This window comes from Hyperolius riggenbachi, chromosome 8 (assembly GCF_040937935.1).
Source record: "Hyperolius riggenbachi isolate aHypRig1 chromosome 8, aHypRig1.pri, whole genome shotgun sequence".
Lineage (NCBI taxonomy): Eukaryota > Metazoa > Chordata > Amphibia > Anura > Hyperoliidae > Hyperolius > Hyperolius riggenbachi.
In genome coordinates, this window is record NC_090653.1 from 250,926,844 (window position 1) to 250,949,892 (window position 23,049).

A 23,049-nucleotide genomic window follows, 5' to 3' on the forward strand; every position below is an offset into this window, starting at 1 on the left:
ACATGGACTGGGCATATATACCCCCTGGCTACATATACTGGGCATATATACCCCTGGCTACCTACTCTGGGCATATATACCCCTGGCTACATATACTGGGCATATATACCCCTGGCTACATATACTGGGCATATATACCCCCTGGCTACATGGACTGGGCATATATACCCCCTGGCTACATATACTGGGCATATATACCCCTGGCTACATATACTGGGCATATATACCCCCTGGCTACATGGACTGGGCATATATACCCCCTGGCTACATATACTGGGCATATATACCCCTGGCTACATATACTGGGCATATATACCCCTGGCTACATATACTGGGCATATATACCCCCTGGCTACATGGACTGGGCATATATACCCCCTGGCTACATATACTGGGCATATATACCCCTGGCTACCTACTCTGGGCATATATACCCCTGGCTACATATACTGGGCATATATACCCCCTGGCTACATATACTGGGCATATATACCCCCTGGCTACATATACTGGGCATATATACCCCCTGGCTACATATACTGGGCATATATACCCCCTGGCTACATGGACTGGGCATATATACCCCTGGCTACATATACTGGGCACATATACGCCTGACTATATATACTGGGCACATATTATTCTCCTGGCTACATATACTGGGCATATATACCCCTGGCTACATATACTGGGCATATATACCTCCTGGCTACATGGACTGGGCATATATACCCCCTGGCTACATGGACTGGGCATATATACCCCCTGGCTACATATACTGGGCATATAAACCCCTGGCTACATATACTGGGCATATATACCCCCTGGCTACATGGACTGGGCATATATACCCCCTGGCTACATGGACTGGGCATATATACCCCCTGGCTACATATACTGGGCATATATACCCCTGGCTACCTACTCTGGGCATATATACCCCTGGCTACATATACTGGGCATATATACCCCTGGCTACATATACTGGGCATATATACCCCCTGGCTACATGGACTGGGCATATATACCCCCTGGCTACATATACTGGGCATATATACCCCTGGCTACATATACTGGGCATATATACCCCCTGGCTACATGGACTGGGCATATATACCCCCTGGCTACATATACTGGGCATATATACCCCTGGCTACATATACTGGGCATATATACCCCTGGCTACATATACTGGGCATATATACCCCCTGGCTACATGGACTGGGCATATATACCCCCTGGCTACATATACTGGGCATATATACCCCTGGCTACCTACTCTGGGCATATATACCCCTGGCTACATATACTGGGCATATATACCCCCTGGCTACATATACTGGGCATATATACCCCCTGGCTACATATACTGGGCATATATACCCCCTGGCTACATATACTGGGCATATATACCCCCTGGCTACATGGACTGGGCATATATACCCCTGGCTACATATACTGGGCACATATACGCCTGACTATATATACTGGGCACATATTATTCTCCTGGCTACATATACTGGGCATATATACCCCTGGCTACATATACTGGGCACATATACCTCTGGCTACATATACTGGGCACACATATCCCTGCCTACATATACTGGGCACATATACCCCTGGCTACCTGTTCTGTGGACATCTCTACCCCTGGCTACCTGTTCTGGGGACATCTATACCGCTGGCCACCTATTCTGGGGACATCTATACCGCTGGCCACCTATTCTGGGGACATCTATACTGCTGGCCACCTATTCTGGGGACAACTATAGACCTGGGGCTACCTATTTTTGGGGAACCACGTCAGATTGAGTGTATTTTGGAGAACTGCTGCCAGGTGAGAGGTGTCTACCATATTAAGGGGGCATTCTACCTATTTATGTGAAATGCTGTCTATTTATGTGACTCATGACTGCTGAATTTGTCTTGTTGGGGGCCTCATGGTTACTGAATTTGTCTTGTTGGGGGCCTCATGATTTGTTGGGGGCCTCAAGATCGCTGAATTTGTCTTGTTGGGGGCCTCATGATTGCTGAATTTGTCTTGTTGGGGGCCTCATGATTGCTAAATTTGTCTTGTTGGGGGCCTCATGATTGCTGAGTTGGTTATGTTGGGGGTCTCATGATTGCTGAATTTGTCTTGATGGGGGGAGGGCTCATGATTGCTGAATTTGTCTTGGAACATGCTGGAAGGTACATACTGAAGGAGGGTGGGTGAGCGTGAGCCTGCTAACCTCCATATACATTTGGCTCCACCCATAACCACGCCCACATTTATTATGTGACCACGCCCCTTTTTGGCGCGGCGCCTTTGGGGGGCGCATTAATAGTCTTTGTCCCCGGGCGCTGAAAACCCTAGCTACGCCTCTGCTTAGGTTTAGGCACCACCAGGGGGGTCTTAGGTTTAGGCACCACCAGGGAGGTCTTAGGTTTAGGCACCACCAGGGGGGTCTTAGGTTTAGGCACCACCAGGGGGGTCTTAGGTTTAGGCACCACCAGGGGGGTCTTAGGTTTAGGCACCACCAGGGGGGTCTTAGGTTTAGGCACCACCAGGGGAGTCTTAGGTTTAGGCACCAACAGGGGGGTCTTAGGTTTAGGCACCACCAGGGGGGTCTAGGGGTTAGGGATAGGTACAGGGAGGGTTCTGTGTGAGAGTAGGCTTAGGTATAGTTTTACTACAATTTTAGTAATATTTACTAATGTTTTACAACACTTATTACAAACGTAGTTATATTTATATCATCGTTATAAAGAATATTTTCAGATTTTATTATAAGAACAAACCATAAATGAAGGTTATTCACAATAATATACAATTATAACAATTAATCATATATTATCGTTATTTTAATAAACGTAATTCTAAGTTTCACTTTTGAAACAGGGAAGATTAAAGTTTTCACAATTGCCGATTTCATAAACATTATTTAATGATTTATAAATTTGTTAAACATTATTTGTAAACGAAATATAGCACACTATTTTTATAAACGCTATTAATGATTAATTGTTCATTAGCGTTTACACCCCGCGCCCTTTTTGTCCGGGCGCCCTTTTTGTACGTACGCAGGCCGTCCACCTAAACTCACAGCCCAAACAAGGAGAGCGCTGATCAGAAATGTAGTCAAGAGGCCCATGGTGACTCTGGACGAGCTGCAGAGATCTACAGCTCAGGTGGGAGACTCTGTCCATATGAGAACTATTAGTCATGCACTGCACAAAGTTGACCTTTATGGAAGGGTGGCAAGAAGAAAGCCATTGTGAACAGAAAAGCATAGGAAATCCCATTTGCAGTTTGCCACAAGCCATGTGGGGGACGCAGAAAACATGTGGAAGAAGGTGCTCTAGTCAGATGAGACCAAAATGGAACTTTTTAGCCAAAATGCAAAAAAACGCTATGTGTGGCGGAAAACTAACACTGCATATCACTCTGAACACACCATCCCCACTGTCAAATATGGTGGTGGCAGCATCATGCTCTGGGGGTGCTTCTCTTCAGCAGGGACAGGGAAGCTGGTCAGAGTTGATGGGACGATGTATGTAGCCAAATACAGGGCAATCTTGGAAGAAAACCTCTTGGAGTCTGCAAAAGACTTGAGACTGGGGTGGAGGTTCACCTTCTAGCAGGACAATGACCCTAAACATAAAGCCAGGGCAACAATGGAATGGTTTAAAACAAAACATATCCAGGTGTTAGAATGGCCCAGTCAAAGTCCAGATCTAAATACAATCAAGAATCTGTGGCAAGATCTGAAAACTGCTGTTCACAAACGCTGTCCATCTAATCTGACTGAGCTGGAGCTGTTTTGCAAAGAAGAATGGGCAAGGATTTCAGTCTCTAGGTGTGGAAAGCTGGTAGAGACATACCCTAAAAGACTGGCAGATGTAATTGCAGCAAAAGGTGGTTCTACAAAGTATTGACTCAGGGGGCCGAATAATTACGCACACCCCACTTTGCACTTATTGATTTGTAAAATATTTTTGGAATTATGTATGATTTTCGTTTCACTTCTCACGTGTACACCACTTTGTATTGGTCTTTCACATGGAATTTCAATAAAATTGATTCATGTTTGTGGCAGTAATATGACAAAATGTGAAAAACTTCAAGGGGGCCGAATACTTTTGCAAGCCACTGTATACTTTATAAAGATAGCAAATTGTGCCAACCCTGCCTACTGCCTAGAGACATAGTGGATCTTCCATGCTCGGTTTCCGTTGGCTGATTGCTATTCATACATGTAATAAGAACATCTAGAAAAAAGGGCACCACTAGTAGAATTTCTGCAAAATAACAGATTTTCTACTATGACTTAACCTTACCGTACTCACACACAAAACCTTCCTTCTACTGATGCCAATCCCTTAACTGTCCCTCTACTACTAATGCCAAACCCTTAACCCCCCGCCCCACACACACACTGCGGTGCCAAACCCTTAACCCCCCTCCCGGTGGTGCCTAACTCTTAACCCTCCCCTCTGCCGCAAAGCCGTCATTAGCCATCACCCTGAGCTGCCAATAAAAAAGTGGTCGCAAATTTGCATTGTGGTTTACCCAAACTCTGATATTTTATCGGTAGCCTCGGGTGCCCAAATGTCCCTTCATTTCTGCTACTCTTGACTTTTATGATTGTCTCAGCCTCAAGCGCCCAAATTTCTCTTGATTGCTGCTAATCAGTCTCATGGGCACTGACGCAGCCTGGGGCATCCATCACTGCCACTAGTCATGGGTTCTAGTGGCCTCCGGCGCCCATCATTGCCACTAATCATGGGTTCTCGAAGCCTCGGGTGCCCATCATGGTTGCTAATTGTGGGTTCTCATGACCTTGGGCAACTATCATTACCACTAATTGTGGGTTCTCCTGACCACTAATCGTGGGTTCTTGCGGCCTCAGAGATCCATCATTCTCGCCAGTAACGGATTCTCGCAGCCTCGGGCACCCATCATTCCCGCTAATCGTGGTTTCTCAATGCCTTGGGCACCCATAATTGCCGTTAATCATGGGTTAACATGGCCTCAAATGGCTATCGTTGTAGCTAATCATGGGTTCTCGCAGCCTTGGACACCCATCATTTCTGCTAATCATGGGTTCTCGCAGCCTCAGGCACCCATCATTGCTGGGTTCTTACGGCCTTGAGTGCCCATCATTGTTGCTAATTGTGGGTTCTCATGGCTTTCAGCACCCATCATTCCCATAATCGTGGGTTCTCGTGGCCTCAGGCACCGATCATTGCCACTAATTGGGGCTTCTCGTGGCCACGGGCACTGATCATTCCTGCTAGTCTTGGGTTCTCGCAGCCTCGGATGCCCATCATTGCCGCTTATTGTGGGTTCTCATGGCTTCGGAGCCCTGTCATTGCGGCTAATCGTGGATTTCTGCGGCCTTGGTCGCCCATCACTGCTGCTCATTGTGGGTTCAGGCACCCAAAGTTCCCTTCACTTCTGCTATGCGCAGCTTTTATCATGGAAGCCTATGGCGCACCCTTTCTTCTACAGCGCCTCTGTCAACGAGTTTTCCTGTTTTGGATTGCTGCTGTATTTCTCAGAAATCTGGGCGCTCTCCCTTGTCTGAGCTTTCTGCACATTCTCATCTAAGACATCGTTCATTCCAATGAAGGACAGTCATGAGAATATGTTCTTCCTTTCTAACCACACCAAATGTCGGCACTTATATATGTCTGTCTTCATTTCCTACACAGACCCATCCCCATGTCTGATAACATCTACCCACATCTGGACATCGAAGGTGAACAGGCTATTGGAAGGTAGGAATAATTTAATCTGCAGCCTTTTAAATATCTTCTAGGTTAGGTTATAAGGGTGTGACTGTGTACACACATCTAATCTTGATTGGTCAAGGACTGGCCATTTTTAACACTTCCATGTAGTATGGGGACCAACAGATTTTTAATACTATGAACAGATTGTGTAGGTAAGCTCTCATACTACATGGAGGTGGTAAAATTGGTCAATTGTTGGCCATTCAAAATTGGATGTATGTGCGCCTTGAGGAAACAAATATTTTGGCATAAATAGATACACATTTCCTACAAATATTAAACTTTCCATAAGGCCTTAAAGATGAGCCAGACTGCACACCTTTTAGTTTAATAAAATTATTTTAAATTATACTACAGTTATTTAAAAAGAATGAGTTTGGTGTATAAGCATCTTCTTGTGAAAATTAAATGTCTCCCCGTATAAATTCAGTAATTGAATCAAGTAAAATCAGTGAACAATGAAATTTCACTGAAGTGACTTTGTACAAACTACAAAAGTACTGTGCAAAATAATACAATTTTAAATACTGTATTTTTCACCGTATAAGACGCTCCAGAATATAAGATGCACCTAGATTTAGAGGGCAAAAACCAGAGAAAAAAGTATAAACTAAACCTGGTGCGTCCATATTTCAGGAGTGTCCCCCATGTGTCCTCCTATGTCTCCATGTCTCCTCCTGTATCCCCCATGTCTCCCCAAGTGTCCTCCTGTGACCCCATGTGTCCTCCTGTCACCCCTAAGTGTCACCCCTATGTGTCCTCCTATCACCCCCAAGTCTCCTCCGGTCTTCCCCAAGTCTCCACCTGTAACCCCCATGTGTCCTCCTGTCACCCCTATGTGTCCTCCTGTCTTCCCTATGTGCCCTCCTGTCTTCCCTATGTGCCCTCCTGTCACCCCATGGGTCCTCCTGCCATCCTATGTGTCCTGTCTCCCCCAAGTGCCCTCTGGTCTCCTTCTGTCTCCCTCATGTGTCCCGCTGTGGCTGTCTCCCCCCACCTCTTTGTGTCTCCGGGTAACCCCCCCACCCCCTGTGTGAGCAGCAGCTTACCTCCTCCATCATGCCCGCAGCGATTGAAGACATCCAGCTTCTCTGTGTGGCTTCCTCTAGTGCCGGCTTCTAATGACGCATCATTGATGAGGCGTTATGGATGTCTTCAATGGCCGTGGGCACGATGGAGGAAGTAAGCCGCTGACGCTGGTCACGTGGAGGGGGAGACCCGGAGACACAAAGAGGAGGGAGGAGAGGCAAGAAGGGGGTGACAGTCACAGCGGGCACACAAGCAGGGAAACACAGATGACAGCGGGTAGACGGTACATATCAGCAGACGTTCATAAGTTGGGGATTCCCTGCCTTTGCTGTATAAGATGCAGGGACTATTTCTTCCCATTTTTGGGGGAGAAAAAGTGCGTCTTATATGGCAGAAAACAAGGTACTTGCTGTGACAAGTCACCTGCCGATCCCGGCGTATTATGCCACATTTGTCATACAGGTCTCATCCACAAGATACTTCTGGAGGCGAATCCGCTGTGTGAGCACAAAAAAATGTATAAGATTGGCCTCAAGAACAACAATTTATAAAAATAAGACGATGCTTAGAGTCTCTCTTTCTTAGGACATGGAGATTTAAGCATAAATCAGAATAACCAGATACAAAGGCAAAACTGGAACGATTCAATTGTTAGTTTATTATCAAACTATATATAAAAATATACATTGGTGCTAGCAGAAAAATGTATCGGCTAACTGAACAAATTGGTGTGGAAAGAATGAGTAAGGGCTGGTTCAGACGGATGCCTGCAGAGCGTTTACCGCAAGCGTTCAGAACATCGCGGTAAACACTCCCATTCAAGTGAATGGGAGCGTTTACACCGAGCTTTTGCGTGTGTTTGCACGATCGCGGCGTTCGGGTCCTGATTTTCGTGAGCGTTCGAGCTGCCCCTGGAAGCGACATGTAGCTTTCAGGGGGTGGCCAACCACGACGGCTAATTTCCCCCTAGGGGAACAGAAAACGCGACCGCATCGGAACGCGACGCGAAGGCTACTGAAAGCCTGACCGCGCAGCCGCCACAACTCCCCCAAATGCGACGCTACGCAGACGTCCGTCTGAACCAGCCCTAACAGATGAGAAATGAATAGAATGTCTGAGAAGAGGTCAAATACCATGGCTAGTTAAGTCCGATAAAGCGACAAAGTCTTTGTGCTGAAACAATCCAAAATATTGCGTTTGTGGCGAGTGTTCGAATGACCCATAGGTGATGGAATTCAACAACAGATAAACAAAGGACCAGGACCCTGAGTGGGTCATTGTGTTTAAACCCCCTCTGTATCTAGGAGTGTCTATGACACACACAAGCTCAGCCTTGTGTAATTGGAACAGGGGTAGTTCACTTTGCATGGAGAAAGATTTTGGCACAATACATGTTTTGCCCGGCCTCTCCGTACCCATAGATCAGATCAATGTACAGTATATCTGCGTATAGTGCAAAGTTACAAATCCCTAGATATAAAATATGAGGGGTGTGACAGGAGTAGTCTAGGGATGCTCATTTTGCGGAATTGAAATTTCCGAATTTCAGATCGGAAATCGGAAATCAGAACTCGGAAATTGGAATTCTGTAGAAATACTGCATTACCACAACTCAATAATTTTAGCCCAATCGCAGAACTCGGAAGCATTGGACCAATCAAAGAATGCAGAGTCAACTTGGAAGTATTTGGCCAATCAGAGAATGCAAAAAAATGACCAAAAAACCCACTACTCGGAAATCCGTGGAATCGGTAGTCGGCATTGGCGGAAATTGGCATTTCTGCAGAATCGGAAATAGACATTTCCAACCATCCCTAATTTCAAACCTATATTACTCCAGGTCAAGAAGTCCGATTGGTCTGAAAACCTCTCCCAACGAGCGCCAGGCTGAACCCCAAAGCTTCTTTACTTCCTCCGCCAGCTGAGGAAGTTCGGCATGGCCCGAGAGATTCTGACCAATTTCTACTCCGCTACCATTGAGTCGATCCTCTGCTCATCCATCCTGGTCTGGTACGCCGGTGCATCCGCCAGCGACAGGCACTCACTTCAGAGGGTCATCATGGCGGCGGAGAGGGTCATTGGGAGGCCTCTCCCCTCACTTGCCCTCCTACATAACAAAAGACTGAGATCGAGGGCACTGAAAATCGCTAACGACCCCTCTCACCCGGGCCACTGTTACTTTCGCCCGATGCCACTGGGACGGAGGCTTCGGGCCATCTCCACAAAGACGGCTAGGCATAGTAATTCTTTCTTCCCCTCAGCCGTCAGCCTTCTGAACTCCCTTCGCATACTCCCATCAGTGCACCCCTATGATATATAGATCTGTTATGGACAGAGCTAACTGCCGCTATAGTATGTACAATGTAAATGTAACTGTAACGCAAATGTAATCCTCTGCTACTGACATGTGTAACTGTAAACTTCTGCTCCTGTTCTCTGCTACTGACATGTGTAACTGTAAACTTTTTTTGCTCCTGCTGTTCTATGCTATCGATTGATGTCTCTTCTGAGCTGAATGTACTGTGCCAAACCCAAATCCAGGCATGACCCAGTCATGGTTGGCGAAATAAACGTTTCCTGATTCCTGAGCGAAGTTGAGGAACTTTCTATGCCATGAATTATGCAGAAATAATGGACGTTATTGATTTTGTGTTACAGCAGGGTCAGAGAAGCAGCTGTTCGGACAGATAAAGTCCGCCTGCTCCCAGCTCTGGGCTAGGTGTCAAAACTGCAGACACCGTTCTTCAGGAAACCCTGACTTTATAACTTCTGCCAGTGCAGAGGCTAGATTTATGGCACTGTTACACACCAGGGGCTTGATTCACTAAGACAAAAAGCACGCCTTATCCAAGTTAACATGCCTTATAAGAGATGACACGCCTTATCCGAGTTAGCATGCCTTATCAAAGATTACACACCTTATCAGGGGCATAGCAATAGGGGGTGCTGAGGTTGCGACTGCATCAGGGCCCTTGGGCCAGAGGGGCCCTCCCTCAACTACAGTATTAGCTCTCTATTGGTCCTATGCTCATACTTTGAATAGTGGTAATTATCATTAACAAGCAGCTCCCCATCCCCTCCTTGCACCTCTGACACTAGTTGCCATTGGCAGGTTTTGGTACGCCGTATCAATTGTTATGTATAGAGTGCTTGGGGGGCCCCACTGTGAAACTTGCATCGGGGCCCACAGCTCCTTAGCTACGCCACTGTGACCAGGGACTGTTTGGTGAAAGAACACTGTGATTAAAATATGTGTGCTGTGAAATCTGTGCACAAGGCTTCCAAAAAGCGTCTGCGACTTAGGAAGGTGATAGACTTGCTCTCAGTAAACCATCTCAACATTTTAAGGTTATCATCTGAAAAATTCAGTTTAAACATTCTGAAATTGGCTGACATTTAGATTTCCATACAAAAGTATTTTTTGCAATGCAATTAATGCTATTAACTTGTCCAGGCACAGAAATTCTAGTTAAGAGTGACAAGTATGATCTGTAGCTGCAGTTGGAATCAAGTCAGTTTTGGCACAGTGCTATAGATGATAATTTGTAAAATATTTGTTTCAGGTGTTACAGAGTACAAGATTCATAGTTTTAATACAATACAATAATGTTTTATGTTTTCTTTTCCTAGGTTGCTTTATGAGAAACCACAGACTTTAAATCCCCCGTGAGTGTTTTTTTTTTTTCCATTACTAAATATCTGTACACAGATATTCAGACTAAAGAATTCCGTAAAATTTTTGGGCTATAGATATGTAATAATTTGAGAAATATTTATATACAGTATATAGTACTATATACACTCTATTTCCTATTTGCTTTTCATTTTAATTATTTTTAGCACTTTCTCTTTTTGCTTTGTTTACTTTTTTGTATTTCTCTTCTCTCCTTTCTTGTTTAGGCCCCGTTCATACTGCACGCGTTTCCAGCCGCGTTTTGGAAACGCGTGCAGGTGGCCGACACGCACGACATCAGACATTGCATAGAGTGCAATGTCTGATGTTCACACTGCATGCGTTCCGGACCTGTGCGGTCCGGAAACGCATTCTGCACGCATTTTTTGCAGAAACGCGTGGCTGTCCCATTCACTTTTCAGTGATGGGATCAGCCACGCAACGCATACAAACGCAGATGGCGTGCGTTCGTACGCGTTGCATTTCGCATGCGTGCCCGTCCGCGTTTGTAATGTGAACGAGGCCTTATTCTTTTTGTTTTGTTGCCATTGTCTTTTTTGTTTTGATATCTATTTTTGTTGTTTAAAGCGGATCCGAGATGAACATCTAACTATAACAAGTAACCTGTCTATATATCTTATCTAAAGTTTAGATAGTTTACACAGCAAATCTAGCTGCAAACAGCTTCAACAGAATATGATTATTTCTTCCTGTGATACAATGACAGCAGCCATGTTGTTTGTAAACATTACACACAGGCAAGCTGATCTGCATCCTCAGCACTCTGCCTGTGAAAATCGATCGGCGACTAAATCTGCTGGGAAAACTCATGTGTGTATTCCCAGCATTATGGATGAGGTTCACCTGAATCTGTTGCTGATCACTGCATAAGCCACATTGCCCAAAACTTTTGAGCTCAATAAAGAGCGTTGTGTAGTGATGATGGTAATCTGCCAATTACTAGTATGCAAAATACTGTGTACGTTTTTGCAATTACGGCCATACATAATTACTGTTTGGAAATTCAATTGATTTTGTAAAATCCATTCGTATATCTGTACAATTAGGCATAACTTTGCGTCATTTTGTGCCTTCTTTAGCACTTAATAGCAAAGCCCCCATACATGGGATTGTTCAAAAAGACCTTGTCGTTTTTGAGAAAATTAATTTTAAAAATGCAAACAAAAAAAAAATTCTCTAAACTCAGAAATATTGTAGTTTAAAAAACTATTTTCCTTTGCATTTTAAAATCGATTTTCTCAAAAACAACAAGGTCTTTCTGAAAAATGTTTCTTTTTTTTTGTTCGTTCTCACTTTTTCCCTTAAAGGGAACCTTAACTGAGAGGGATATGGATGTTTCCTTTACGGGCTCTTTCACACTAAGACGTTGCGTTTTAGGGGACGTTATGGTTGCATAACGTGCCCCTAACGCAACGCATGGTGGTGTTGAAGTTGGACGTTAGATTGAGCCGGGTTATGCGGTGCTGTTTTCCTTCTATACTGATAGAACGAAAACGGCACATGCGTCAAAAGACTGTGGATACCACATGAACGGAACACTCCGCATCACGTGGTCCCGCCAGCCAATTGTCACACAAAGCGAACGCTCCAGGAAGTAAACACGTTACGTCAGCACACTGCAGTGAATTAGCTATGTGGCTAGTCACAATAGCGGACTCTCACCTCCTCCTATCGTGCATTGAATATCACAGCATAGGGCCGGCAGAGGACACAGAGCCATGTCAGCTATATATAATTACAATCTCAATAGTAAATACAAAAAAAAAAAAAAAAAAAAAAACAGACATTACTGAGCATGTGCAAGCAGTGTAACACAGCAAAGTACGAGTATAACGCACAGCATGCTGCACTTTCATTAAACGTGCAGCGTTATACTCTAACGTAACGTGGGCACTGGGAACAGCACATTGATTTTTCAGTGCTGTGAGTTGGGCTGCATTACAGGCTGCTGTAACGTGGGACTTTAACACCCCACTGTGAAAGCAGCCTTAAAGAGGCACTTAAGTGAGGAAAAAAAATTGAGTTTTACTCACCTGGGGCTTACCTCAGCCCCCTGCAGCTGATCGGTGCCCACGACGAGTCGCTCTGAGGCTCCGGGTCCCGCCGGCGGCCACTTCCGGTTTCGCCGTCAGGACCCGTCAGGCTGGGGAACGCGGCTCATGCTACGCGTTCCCAGCCAAAATAGCACCCCTATGCGGCCATATGTCCGCATACGGGTGCCTATGCGGACATATGGCCGCATAGGGGGTGCTATTTTGGCTGGGAACGCGTAGCATGAGCCGCGTTCCCCAGCCTGACGGGTCCTGACGGCGAAACCGGAAGTGGCCGCCGGCGGGACCCGGAGCCTCAGAGCGACTCGTCGTGGGCACCGATCAGCTGCAGGGGGCTGAGGTAAGCCCCAGGTGAGTAAAACTCAATTTTTTTTCCTCACTTAAGGTTCACTTTAAGCAATACCAGTTGCCTGGACTGGCATCTTGCTGATCTCTTTGGCTGTAGTTGTGGCTGAATCACACACCTGAAACAAGCATGCAGTTAATCCAGTCTGACTTCAGTCAGAGCACCTGATCTGCATGCTTGTTCAGGGGCTGTGGCTAAAAGTATTAGAGACACAGGATCAGCAGGAGAGTCAGGCAACCGGTATTATTTTAAAAGGAAAAATCCATATCCTTCTCAGTTTAGGTTCCCTTTAAAGCGGATCTGAGATGAAAAATTAAGTATAACAAGTAAATTTTATAAATCTAAACAAATTCTAAATCTAAAGTTTAGATAGTTTACACAGCACATCTAGCTGCAAACAGCTTCAACAGTTTATGATTATTTATTCCTGTGATACAATGAGGGCAGTTATGTTCTGTTTGCATCTCCAGCCCTCAGCCTGTGAAAACGTCTATCCCCTCTCCTCCTCCCCTCTGCCTCTGAAATCTCTGACTAGTAACCTCCTCCTGCCCAGACTGAGCTCCCAGAAGCCCTTGCTACATGAGTCTGAGAAAGCCAAGGCTCTCTGGAGAAGCTGTGGGCGAGGCTTGTTTAGTTTATAGGAAATAAGTATAATAGAGTATTAAAACAAAACAAAAAAAGTAATTGGCTTGAGGAATGCCCTATAAACTAATTGAAAGGAACACAATTATGCAATGAGTAAAAGTTTATCTCGGATCCACTTAACCTACGCATCAAGTTTGGTGACATTATTAACTGCTAAAATTGGCACAAAATGTGAAAATTATGCAAAATAGCAAAATGACGGTTCCTGATTTAGGTCAGAAACAAAATTAATTATGATTTCCCCAGAAAGGAGGTTATTAATCTGGGAGTGCCCTTAACCAGTACACTATCCAGCAAACATAAGACAAAGATTAAACAAAAGTGAACATAAAAAGGACTCACCAGTGTAGGTCTGTAGCTGGGCCAAGTGCCTCTGTAATGATTCATTTACAGGGCCCTTTATAACGGTGGAAGGGGGTCCCATTAGCCAATGGGAGGAAGGGTAGCATGGTGAGGTCATAAAGGTGTGTTAGTGACACCTAGTGGAAATTATTAGGTAATGCAGAACCTGTTCATTCTATTGATCTAATGACACAATCTAGTAACATGATTATACAGTGTCATACCATGTAAGCTTTAACATTGGAAATACTCCACAAACAATGCATTGCAATTAAAAAGGGTCGTAATCAAGATAAAAAGATAAAATAAAATATAAGTATCAGTGAATAAATAAAATAAACAGTACATGGATAGGTGTAGTCATTCACTGTGTGAAAGTGACGTGACACACTGTGCAAGAGGTATTTCTTTAAGATATTACGTTTGTGCTGGCCAATTCTGCTCTGTGCCAGCTGTGTAGTGCGTCCAGCATATTTTACATTGCGTAGACATGATATTAGGTAGATAATGAATCTTGAAGTGCAGGAAATATGTTATTTGGTTGCATAATTAACCACTTTACCCCCGCGCGTACGGATTTCTCCGCCCCTTTTTCCATCCTTTCACCCCCAGGGACGGAGAAATCCGTACTTTGCGCATTCCCACCGCTGTCCGCGCTCCCGCTCGTAAACACGCCGCCCGCCGCTAGTAAACACGCCGCCGCCCGCTCGCCCAGAGATCAACGAACGGGAAAATCCATTCCCGTTCGTTGATCTAAGCCCCGCAATGATCTGCTGCCGCTCGGCTGAGCAGCGCGATCATTGTGAAAAAATAACAAAGTCTCAGCCTCTTTCTACTTCCTGCAAGCATCCTTCCGGACGCTTGCAGGTCGCATGAAACAAATTGGTAATGTTGCCATCTTGTGGCCAAATAGTAAAACTACACCCTAACCATTTTTTACACACAAATAAACTTGTTTTACACAAAAAATTAACTCCTTACCTCCCACACTCCCCAATTTTTTTTTTTTTGTAATTAAAAAAAAAATAAAAAATTTACATAAAAAAAAACATAAATAGTTACCTTAGGGACTGAACTTTTTAAATATTTATGTCAAGAGGGTATAACACTGTTACTTTATAAACTATGGGCTTGTAATTAGGGATGGACGCAAAACTGAAAAAAATGCACCTTTATTTCCAACTAAAATATTGGCGGCAAACATTGTGATAGGGACATAATTTAAACAGTTTTATAACCAGGATAAATAGGCATATACATTTAATGGGTTTTAATTACAGTAGCATGCATTATTTAAAAACTATAAAGGCCGAAAACTGAAAAATAATAAATTTTTTCCCACATTTTTTCCTATTTTCCCATTAAAACACATTTAGAACAAAATTATTCTTGGCATAATGTCCCACCTAAAGAAAGCCTAATTGGTGGCGAAAAAAACAAGATATAGTTTATTTCATTGCGATAAGTAATGATAAAATTATAGACGAATGAATGGAAGGAGCGCTGAAAGGTGAAAATTGCTCTGGTGGTCAGGGGGTAAAACCCCTCAGTTGGGAAGTGGTTAATATGAGTGACAAAGGATGAAAAGGAGGTGGTATGGTTTACAAATGTGCAGGCCGAAGACCTAGGTTTGCGGCATGGGTGTGAACCTGGTAGGGGACGTTGGGCTGTGGGATTGCTGGGTATCACAGGGTTACGTAGCCTACTGGGTGCCAGGATATTGCGTAGATTGAGTGCTTGTCTGAAGGTAAGGGAGGGAACCGGGGGCAGTAATGTGCAGAGATAGGGGTCCTGTAGCAGGATTTCTCATCTTTCTTTAAGAATTTTCCTTATTTTCTTGTGTTGGATGCTATATCTGGTGATGAGTATGTGCTCATCAGTGATCATCACCATCATCGCGTGTGCTGCAACCTCCATGCTTTTGTTATACTGTGGAGGAGGAGGAGACCTACTAGCTGTTGCCATACATTATTCCTTTGTCTAGAAAGACAGTCGCTGTGGTTCAACACCAAACTTTGGGGGGAAAAAATAGGGAAATGTATTTAAAAATAGATATGTATAAATAAAAATAAACAAACATCCCGGCAGCAATCAGAGACCACCAACAGAAATCTCTGTTAGTGGGCAGAAAAGGTGGGGGGTTCACTTGTGTGCTGAGTTGTACGGCCCTGCAGCAAGTTCTTAAAGCTGCAGTGGCCTAACTTGTAAAAAATAGCCTGGTCACTAGGTGGGTGCAAGCCTACGGTCCTTAACCACTTAAGCTCTCAGTCGTTTTCACTTTATGCATCCGAAGAATGTTCACCTCCCATTCATTAGCCTATAACTTTATCACTACTTATCACAATGAACTGATCTATATCTTGTTTTTTCCGCCACCAATTAGGCTTTCTTTGGGGGGTACATTTTGCTGTGAGCCACTTTACTGTAAATGCATTTTAACAGGAAGAATAAGAAAAAAAATGAAAAAATTCATTATTTGTCAGTTTTCGGCCATTATAGTTTTAAAATAATACATGCCTTCATAGTTAAAACCCACTTATTGTAATTGCCCATTTGCCACGGTTATTTCACCGTTTAAAGGGACTCCGAGCTCTGGCTAAAATAAAAATGTTCACTTACCAGGGGCTTTCTGCAGCCCAGTGCTGGTCGGGACGTCCCACGCCGGCCTCCTGGCTCTTCTCCCCACGGCTGTCCATATAGGGCTGTCCAGCGGCTCCCCAGGCGACACTGGACGAGTGTCGGGGCTCCTTCTTTCGCAAACCTCATCAATGACGTCGCACGCCGGCCGCCTCGTGTCATCACGGCGGCCGGCGTGACAGTACGGCGCATGCGCAATTTAATCGCGCATGCGCCGTGCTGTCACACCGGCCGCCGTGATGACGCGAGGCGGCCGGCGTGCGACTTCATTGATGAGGTTTGCGGAAGAAGGAGCCCCGACACTAAGCCAGTGTCGCCCGGGGAGCCGCCGATCAGCCCTATATGGACAGCCGTGGGGAGAAGAGCCAGGAGGCCGGCGTGGAACGTCCCGACCAGCACTGGGCTGCAGAAAGCCCCTGGTAAGTGAAAATTTTGTTTTAGCCAGAGCTCGGAGTCCCTTTAAATTATGTCCCTATCACAATGTATCGCGACAATATTTTATTTGGAAATAAAAGAGCATTTTTTCCGTTTTGCATTCATCACTATTTACAAGCTTAAAAAACAAAAATAGAGAGAAACATTTTATCTTTACATAGATATTTAAAAAGTTTAGACCCTTAGGTAAATATTTATGTGTTTGGTTTTTTTTTATAGTAATGTTTTTTGGTTTTTTTATTAAACATTTTATGTGGGCATTTTTGGGAGGGTGGGATATAAAAGTGTTTTATTTGGGGAAATATTTGTGTATTGTAATGTTTTTTAACTTTTACTTGTAGTTTTACTTTTTGGCCACAAGATGGCAATCTCGATTTTGTTTACATGACGTCACTCTAAGCGTACAATGTACGCTTAAAGGGACATAGCTTCAGAAAAAGCGAAGCTTCCGAGAGAAGCTGTCACTTTTTCAGCGGGGGAGAGGAATCAGCGATCGGGCTCCATAGCCCGATACATTGATTCCGTGGCTACCGAATCCGCGGCCGGGAGTGCACGTGCACCCGCGCGATCGCCCGCGGGAGCGCGCCTGTCCTCCTTGACGTTTTTATACGTCAAGGAGGACAAAGTGGTTAAAGTGGATCCGAGATGAACTTTTACTCATTGCAGAATTGTGTTCCTTTCATATAGTTTATAGGGCATTCCTCAAGCCAAATACTTTTTTGTTTTTGTTTTAATACTCTGATTCCCTATAAACTAAAGAAACCACACCCACAGGTTTTCAGAGAGCCTTGGCAGTAGCAAGGGCCTGATGGGAGCTCAGTCTGGGCAGGAGGAGGAGGAGGTGTTACTAGCCATTGATTTCAGAGGCAGAGGGGAGGAGGGAGGAGGGGGGATTAGGTTTTTTTCACAGGCTTAGTGATCAAGATACAGATAAGCTGCCTCTGTGTAATGTTTACAAACAACATGGCTGCTGTCCTTGTATCACAGGAAGAAATAATCATTTTCTATTAAAGCGGTTTGCAGCTATATTTGCTGTGTAAATGATCTAAACTTTAGATAAAATATATAGACAAGTTACTTGTTATAGTTAGTTTTTCATCTCAGATCCACTTTAAGTGGTTAAAAACAATGAGAGACCCGTCTTACACAGGATAAGCCTAATATTGTTCTTAAAGGGAATTGTAAAATCCAAAAATAAAAAAGTGCCTAAAAATAATTTTTTCTATTTTTTTTCATTTATTTCTATAATAGGTCCCAAACTGTCCCCTAATTTATTTATTTATTTATTTTACCTGAACTGTGTGCATTTGCTGAACTGTGTTGATCTGTTCAGTGCCAACAGGGTTGTGGGAAGTCTTTTTTAATTTGTATTTTTTTCAGCTACAGTAACAAGCTTATCTCAAAATGCAAATAACAAACTTCCCATAATTTGTAAAATAAGCAGCAAATTAACACTGAACTGGGTTAATTAAAAAAAAGGGCAGAAGTGACGTCACTTTTGGTATCACAGAGAAACAGTAAAGATGAAAACCTGCAGAAATATTATCTTCTTTTTTTTGTATCACATTTCTCGTGAATCTAACAGTGAACGATAACAACAACAGGGTAGGTTAGCTAAATAAATAAGTTCTTATTAGATAATTTATAATACATTTTTCAGTTACGTACATAGTTATTTGGGTTGAAAAAAGATATACGTCCATCGAGTTCAACCAGAAAATTATATGGAGTTTTATCCCACTTTGACAGCAGTCTTTATCAGCACAAATGAACAATACCTTTGCAGCCTAATTTAGGGCCCATTCACACTATAACTGGCAAAACTGTAGCGCTAAGCTTTGCGTGGGTGATTTTACTGTGATTAGTGCGGTAAAATCACTGCGCACACTTCCGCGATTCAGAGCGATCGCGATCAGCACTTTATTAAGCATTGTACTGCGATCGCTCCAGAATCATGGCAAAATGCGATTGGCGCTAATCCCAAATCGCCCGCGATTGGCACCAATCGTGGCAGTGAGATCACTGCCATATACTTTCTACTGCGCTACAGCTTTGAAAAGCTCTAGAGCTTCGGCGATTAGCGGGAATCACCTGCTAATCGCTCAAGTGCGAACAGGCCCTAATTCATAGCAGGTCTACACTTCCAGATACCAGACTGGACTGATTAGCCTTTTATTGCCCACCTGATTACGTCTCTCAATGGGGAAATCTATCCACTTTTTTTCTTTCTTTCTGTTTACTTCCATTCATAATTTTATTAAAGAGGAACACCAGCCTAAACAAACATACTGTCATTAAGTTACATTAGTTATGCTAATTAAAATAGATAGCTAATATCATCTCTTTCCCACCCTGTTTTAAAAGAACTGGCAAATGTTTGATTTCATGAGGGCAGCCGTCTTTTTGGTTGAAAGGAGGTGACAGGGAGCACGAGACACAGTTCCAACTGTCCTGTGTCCTGAGCACCTCTCCCAGTTGCTAGGCAACGTGAATAACAACATAGGAAATCCCATCATGCTCTGCACAGCATCAGGAAAAAAAAGCCCAGGCTTTTTGTCTTTGATGGGTGGTGCTTAGCTAAAAATGCAGCTAAAAATGATGCTTTGGTAAGAAAAACAGAGTTCTGATGCTGTGAAACTGTTAAAGAAACACCAAGCCTTCTCAGTTCTGCTGAGTAGATTTTTAGTCCGGAGGTTCACTTTAATCTTTTCCTTTTTATCAGTTCTTCCTTTGGAGTTTTTCCTTCACTCCCCTTTCTTCTTATATTAGTATACATCAGTATGCATTTCCATTGAATTGAATTATATGCGATTCTCATGTCCTGTGCCCCCCCCCCCCCCCCCAAAAAAAAAGAACGCATAAGTGCCCATTCACACCTGCGTTGGTTTTGCAGGAGTGATTTTTCCGCGATTTCACACGCAAAAATCACTGAACACTGTGGCGATTTTTCCGCGATCGTGTTTAGCGCTTCTATAGCACTGAAACGCGATCGCCGGGAAATCACCTGAACATGATGCAGGCAACGCATTTGCGTTTCGTGTTTTTGGGCGATTTGTGGCCATTAGCGCAAATCGCTCATGTAAGAATGGGCCCATAGACTTTTATTAGCGTTCGCGGCAAAACGCTCTAGTGTTAAAGAGAAACTCCGACCAAGAATTGAACTTCATCCCAATCAGTAGCTGATACCCCCTTTTACATGAGAAATTTATTCCTTTTCATAAACAGACCATCAGGGGGCGCTGTATAGCTGATATTATGGTGAAACCCCTCCCACAAAGAAATTCTGAGTATGTACTCTTGGCAGTTTCCTGTCTGTTTCCAACTGCCAAAAAAGCATGCAGCAGCTACATCACCTGCCAACAGTAAAAATGTCACCATGTGATAAATGTCAGAATGTAAATCAGGGTTTTAAATTATTTTACAATGAGCAAACACTGACTAAATCATTTATACATAAATATTGTAAAAATGAAGCACTTTTTTTATTACATTTATTTTCACTGGAGTTCCTTTAAGGGCCTGCAAATTGCTGAAAATTTGGAAGGGGAAATGCAGCCTATTGAAATCAATAGGCTGCCATCCAATTCAAATGCAGGAGAAAAAAATCGGACGGCATGCAGCAAAAAAGCACATTCTGCATCCGAATCCCTGTAGCAACTTGCTCCATATTAATTACTGGCAGGATACTAAGGGCCCTTTTCCACTATCTTGCGATCCACTACAAAAAGCGGATCGTAGATGTTTTGCCAATCACAACAGCACCGGGATTTACATGTAAATCGCCATGCCCATTTTCCACTAGCCTGATTGGTTTCTTCCCGAATTGCAACCAATGGCCTGAGTGATTCTCAGACCTATCGTGCTCTGTTCCCAAAGGCTTCATGGCACAAACGCAGTTGCGAATGCACTTCCCAAGGGAAAAGGGCCCTAAGGATCCATACCAAATAAACTGACTATGTAAGCTCTGTACATTAGTGTAATTATGCAGGAGAACAGAGGCGCCAAGAGGATAATAGGAAGCTAAATGAGCTTAAAAACCCAATTCTTAGTAAATAGAGCAGGTAGTGGTGGACTTACCTCCTCCAAATAGACACACAACGACTGTAGTAAAGACAGTCAATATATTTTATTTATGAACTCCAAATATGCAACGCGTTTCACAGGTTTGATCCCGCTTCATCAGGCAATAACAACGGAGCAATAGCATATGTGGTCAGTAGAAGAGCCAGGCACCTCTTAGTGTAATTATATTCCTTATTTTGTAGGAGAGCAGATGTCCTGATGTTGACACCTTGGCTTGCTCCAATAGTATGGGATGGCACCTATAACATTGACATACTCAATGCTCAGTTCCACCAGAGGAATGTCAGAGTGGGCATTACTGTTTTTGCCATTAAGAAGTAAGTAAAAAAATTACAGTGTGTTTTCATTGGTTGATCAGCTAGTGCTAATGGTTCCCATACACGGTGCAATAAAAACATTAAATTTTCCTCTTTTTTCTACTAAAACGATCAAATCGATCGAAAAAAAAAAGGATTCTTTTCAAATTTCAAAAACAAACGATTATCCAGTTCTTTCTATAAAAATCCGATCAGACACTTTGGAAAAAAACTTTATATTCGATGTAACGAAATAAGCAAACAAAATTTTCTAATCGGAAAAAAATGAAAAATTGTACCATGTATGGGCACCTTGAGATGGGAATGATCACTCTCAACAGCTCCGTATGCACAGCCACTAGTGATGGGTTCATATGGCCATTTTGGTTTCGCCATAACATCACATTGTCGCACAAATGAAAATGTTTGGGAAAATACATGGGCATTAGAAAACTACCGTATATACTGGCATACAAGCCGAATTTTTGACCCCCAAAATGTGGGTCAAAAGTTGGGGGGTCGGCTTGTATGAGAGTCATGGGGTGGTGGTCCGCACAAACCCCCCCCCTCCCCCCCCCCGCCCCACGGACGCCACTTCCGCTGCATTTACCTTACCCAGCGCCGCATCTTGTAATCCACCTCCTGTCCGGCTCTGTAATTCACAGCAGCGCTCTTCAAGGCGGCTGCAGTAGAGAGAGCGGTTCCCATAGTAACCGCCACTACAGGAAGTCGTGCTCTCTACTGCTTCCTGTCTCATCACAGCAGCCGCCGTGAAGAGCGCTGCTGTGAATTACGGAGCCGGACAGGAGGGGAATAGAAGAAGCGGCGCTGGCACAGGCAAAAGCGGCGGCTGCGGGGGAGAGGGGAGGCGGGGGCACTACCTAGCGATACTGGGGCACTACCTAGCGATACTGGGGCACTATACTAGCTATACTGGGGCACTTTACTAGCAATACAGGGCACTATACTAGCTATACTGGGCACTATACTAGACATACTGGGACACTATACTAGCTATACTGGGCCCTACACTAGCTATACTGAGGCACTTTACTAGCGATACTGGGCACTATACTAGCGATACTGGGCACTATACTAGCTATACTGGGCACTATACTAGCTATACTGGGCACTATACTAGCTATACTGGGGCACTATACTAGCTATACTGGGGCACTATACTAGCGCTACTGGTATCCAGGTTGGTAGTGAAACTATCCACAGATAGCTATCCGGATTTCTGCACAACTATCCGGAATCTGGATCCAACTGGATAGGGTAAAAATGGTAGGATATCCGGGTTACTCGTATATCCAAAATTCGGATGAGCATCCCTGGCTTAGAAATAGTTACCGAGCCTTCAACAATGGCTAGCACTCTTTCTCTATCTCCCCGCGGACTCCTAGAGGCTTCTGGCATCTGTGTACGGAAGCCGGAGTGTAACATGACATGATGCGGGTCAGCTGACACTCCGGCTTCCATGCACTTGGGAAGCCGGAGAGCCGCTCAGAGCCTGCAGGGAGATAGAGGGAGATTGCCAGACATCGCTGGAGCCTCAGTAAGTATTTCAGGGGGGAGGGTTGGTGCTATTTCAGCCGGTTGCTCAAGCAACCGGCAAGCATATGTATACGGCTTGAGGTGATCCCAGCTGGTGCCAGATACCGGGGACTTTGCTGTATCAAACTTATTTTGAGTATTTTCTTGTTTGCT

The 23,049-nt window shown here is 44.1% G+C and overlaps 1 protein-coding gene across 1 annotated transcript in view; it reads left to right on the top strand.

Annotated features, from left to right (window-relative positions):
* The window catches only part of LOC137527451 (histo-blood group ABO system transferase-like), a 112,756-nt gene that overhangs the window by 88,374 nt on the left and 1,333 nt on the right, over positions 1-23,049 (top strand). The window contains exons 3-5 of the mRNA XM_068247967.1: positions 5,701-5,766; positions 10,441-10,476; positions 21,226-21,360. Coding sequence (XP_068104068.1) covers positions 5,701-5,766; positions 10,441-10,476; positions 21,226-21,360 — 237 coding nt within the window. The remainder of the gene's footprint in view (positions 1-5,700; positions 5,767-10,440; positions 10,477-21,225; positions 21,361-23,049) is intronic.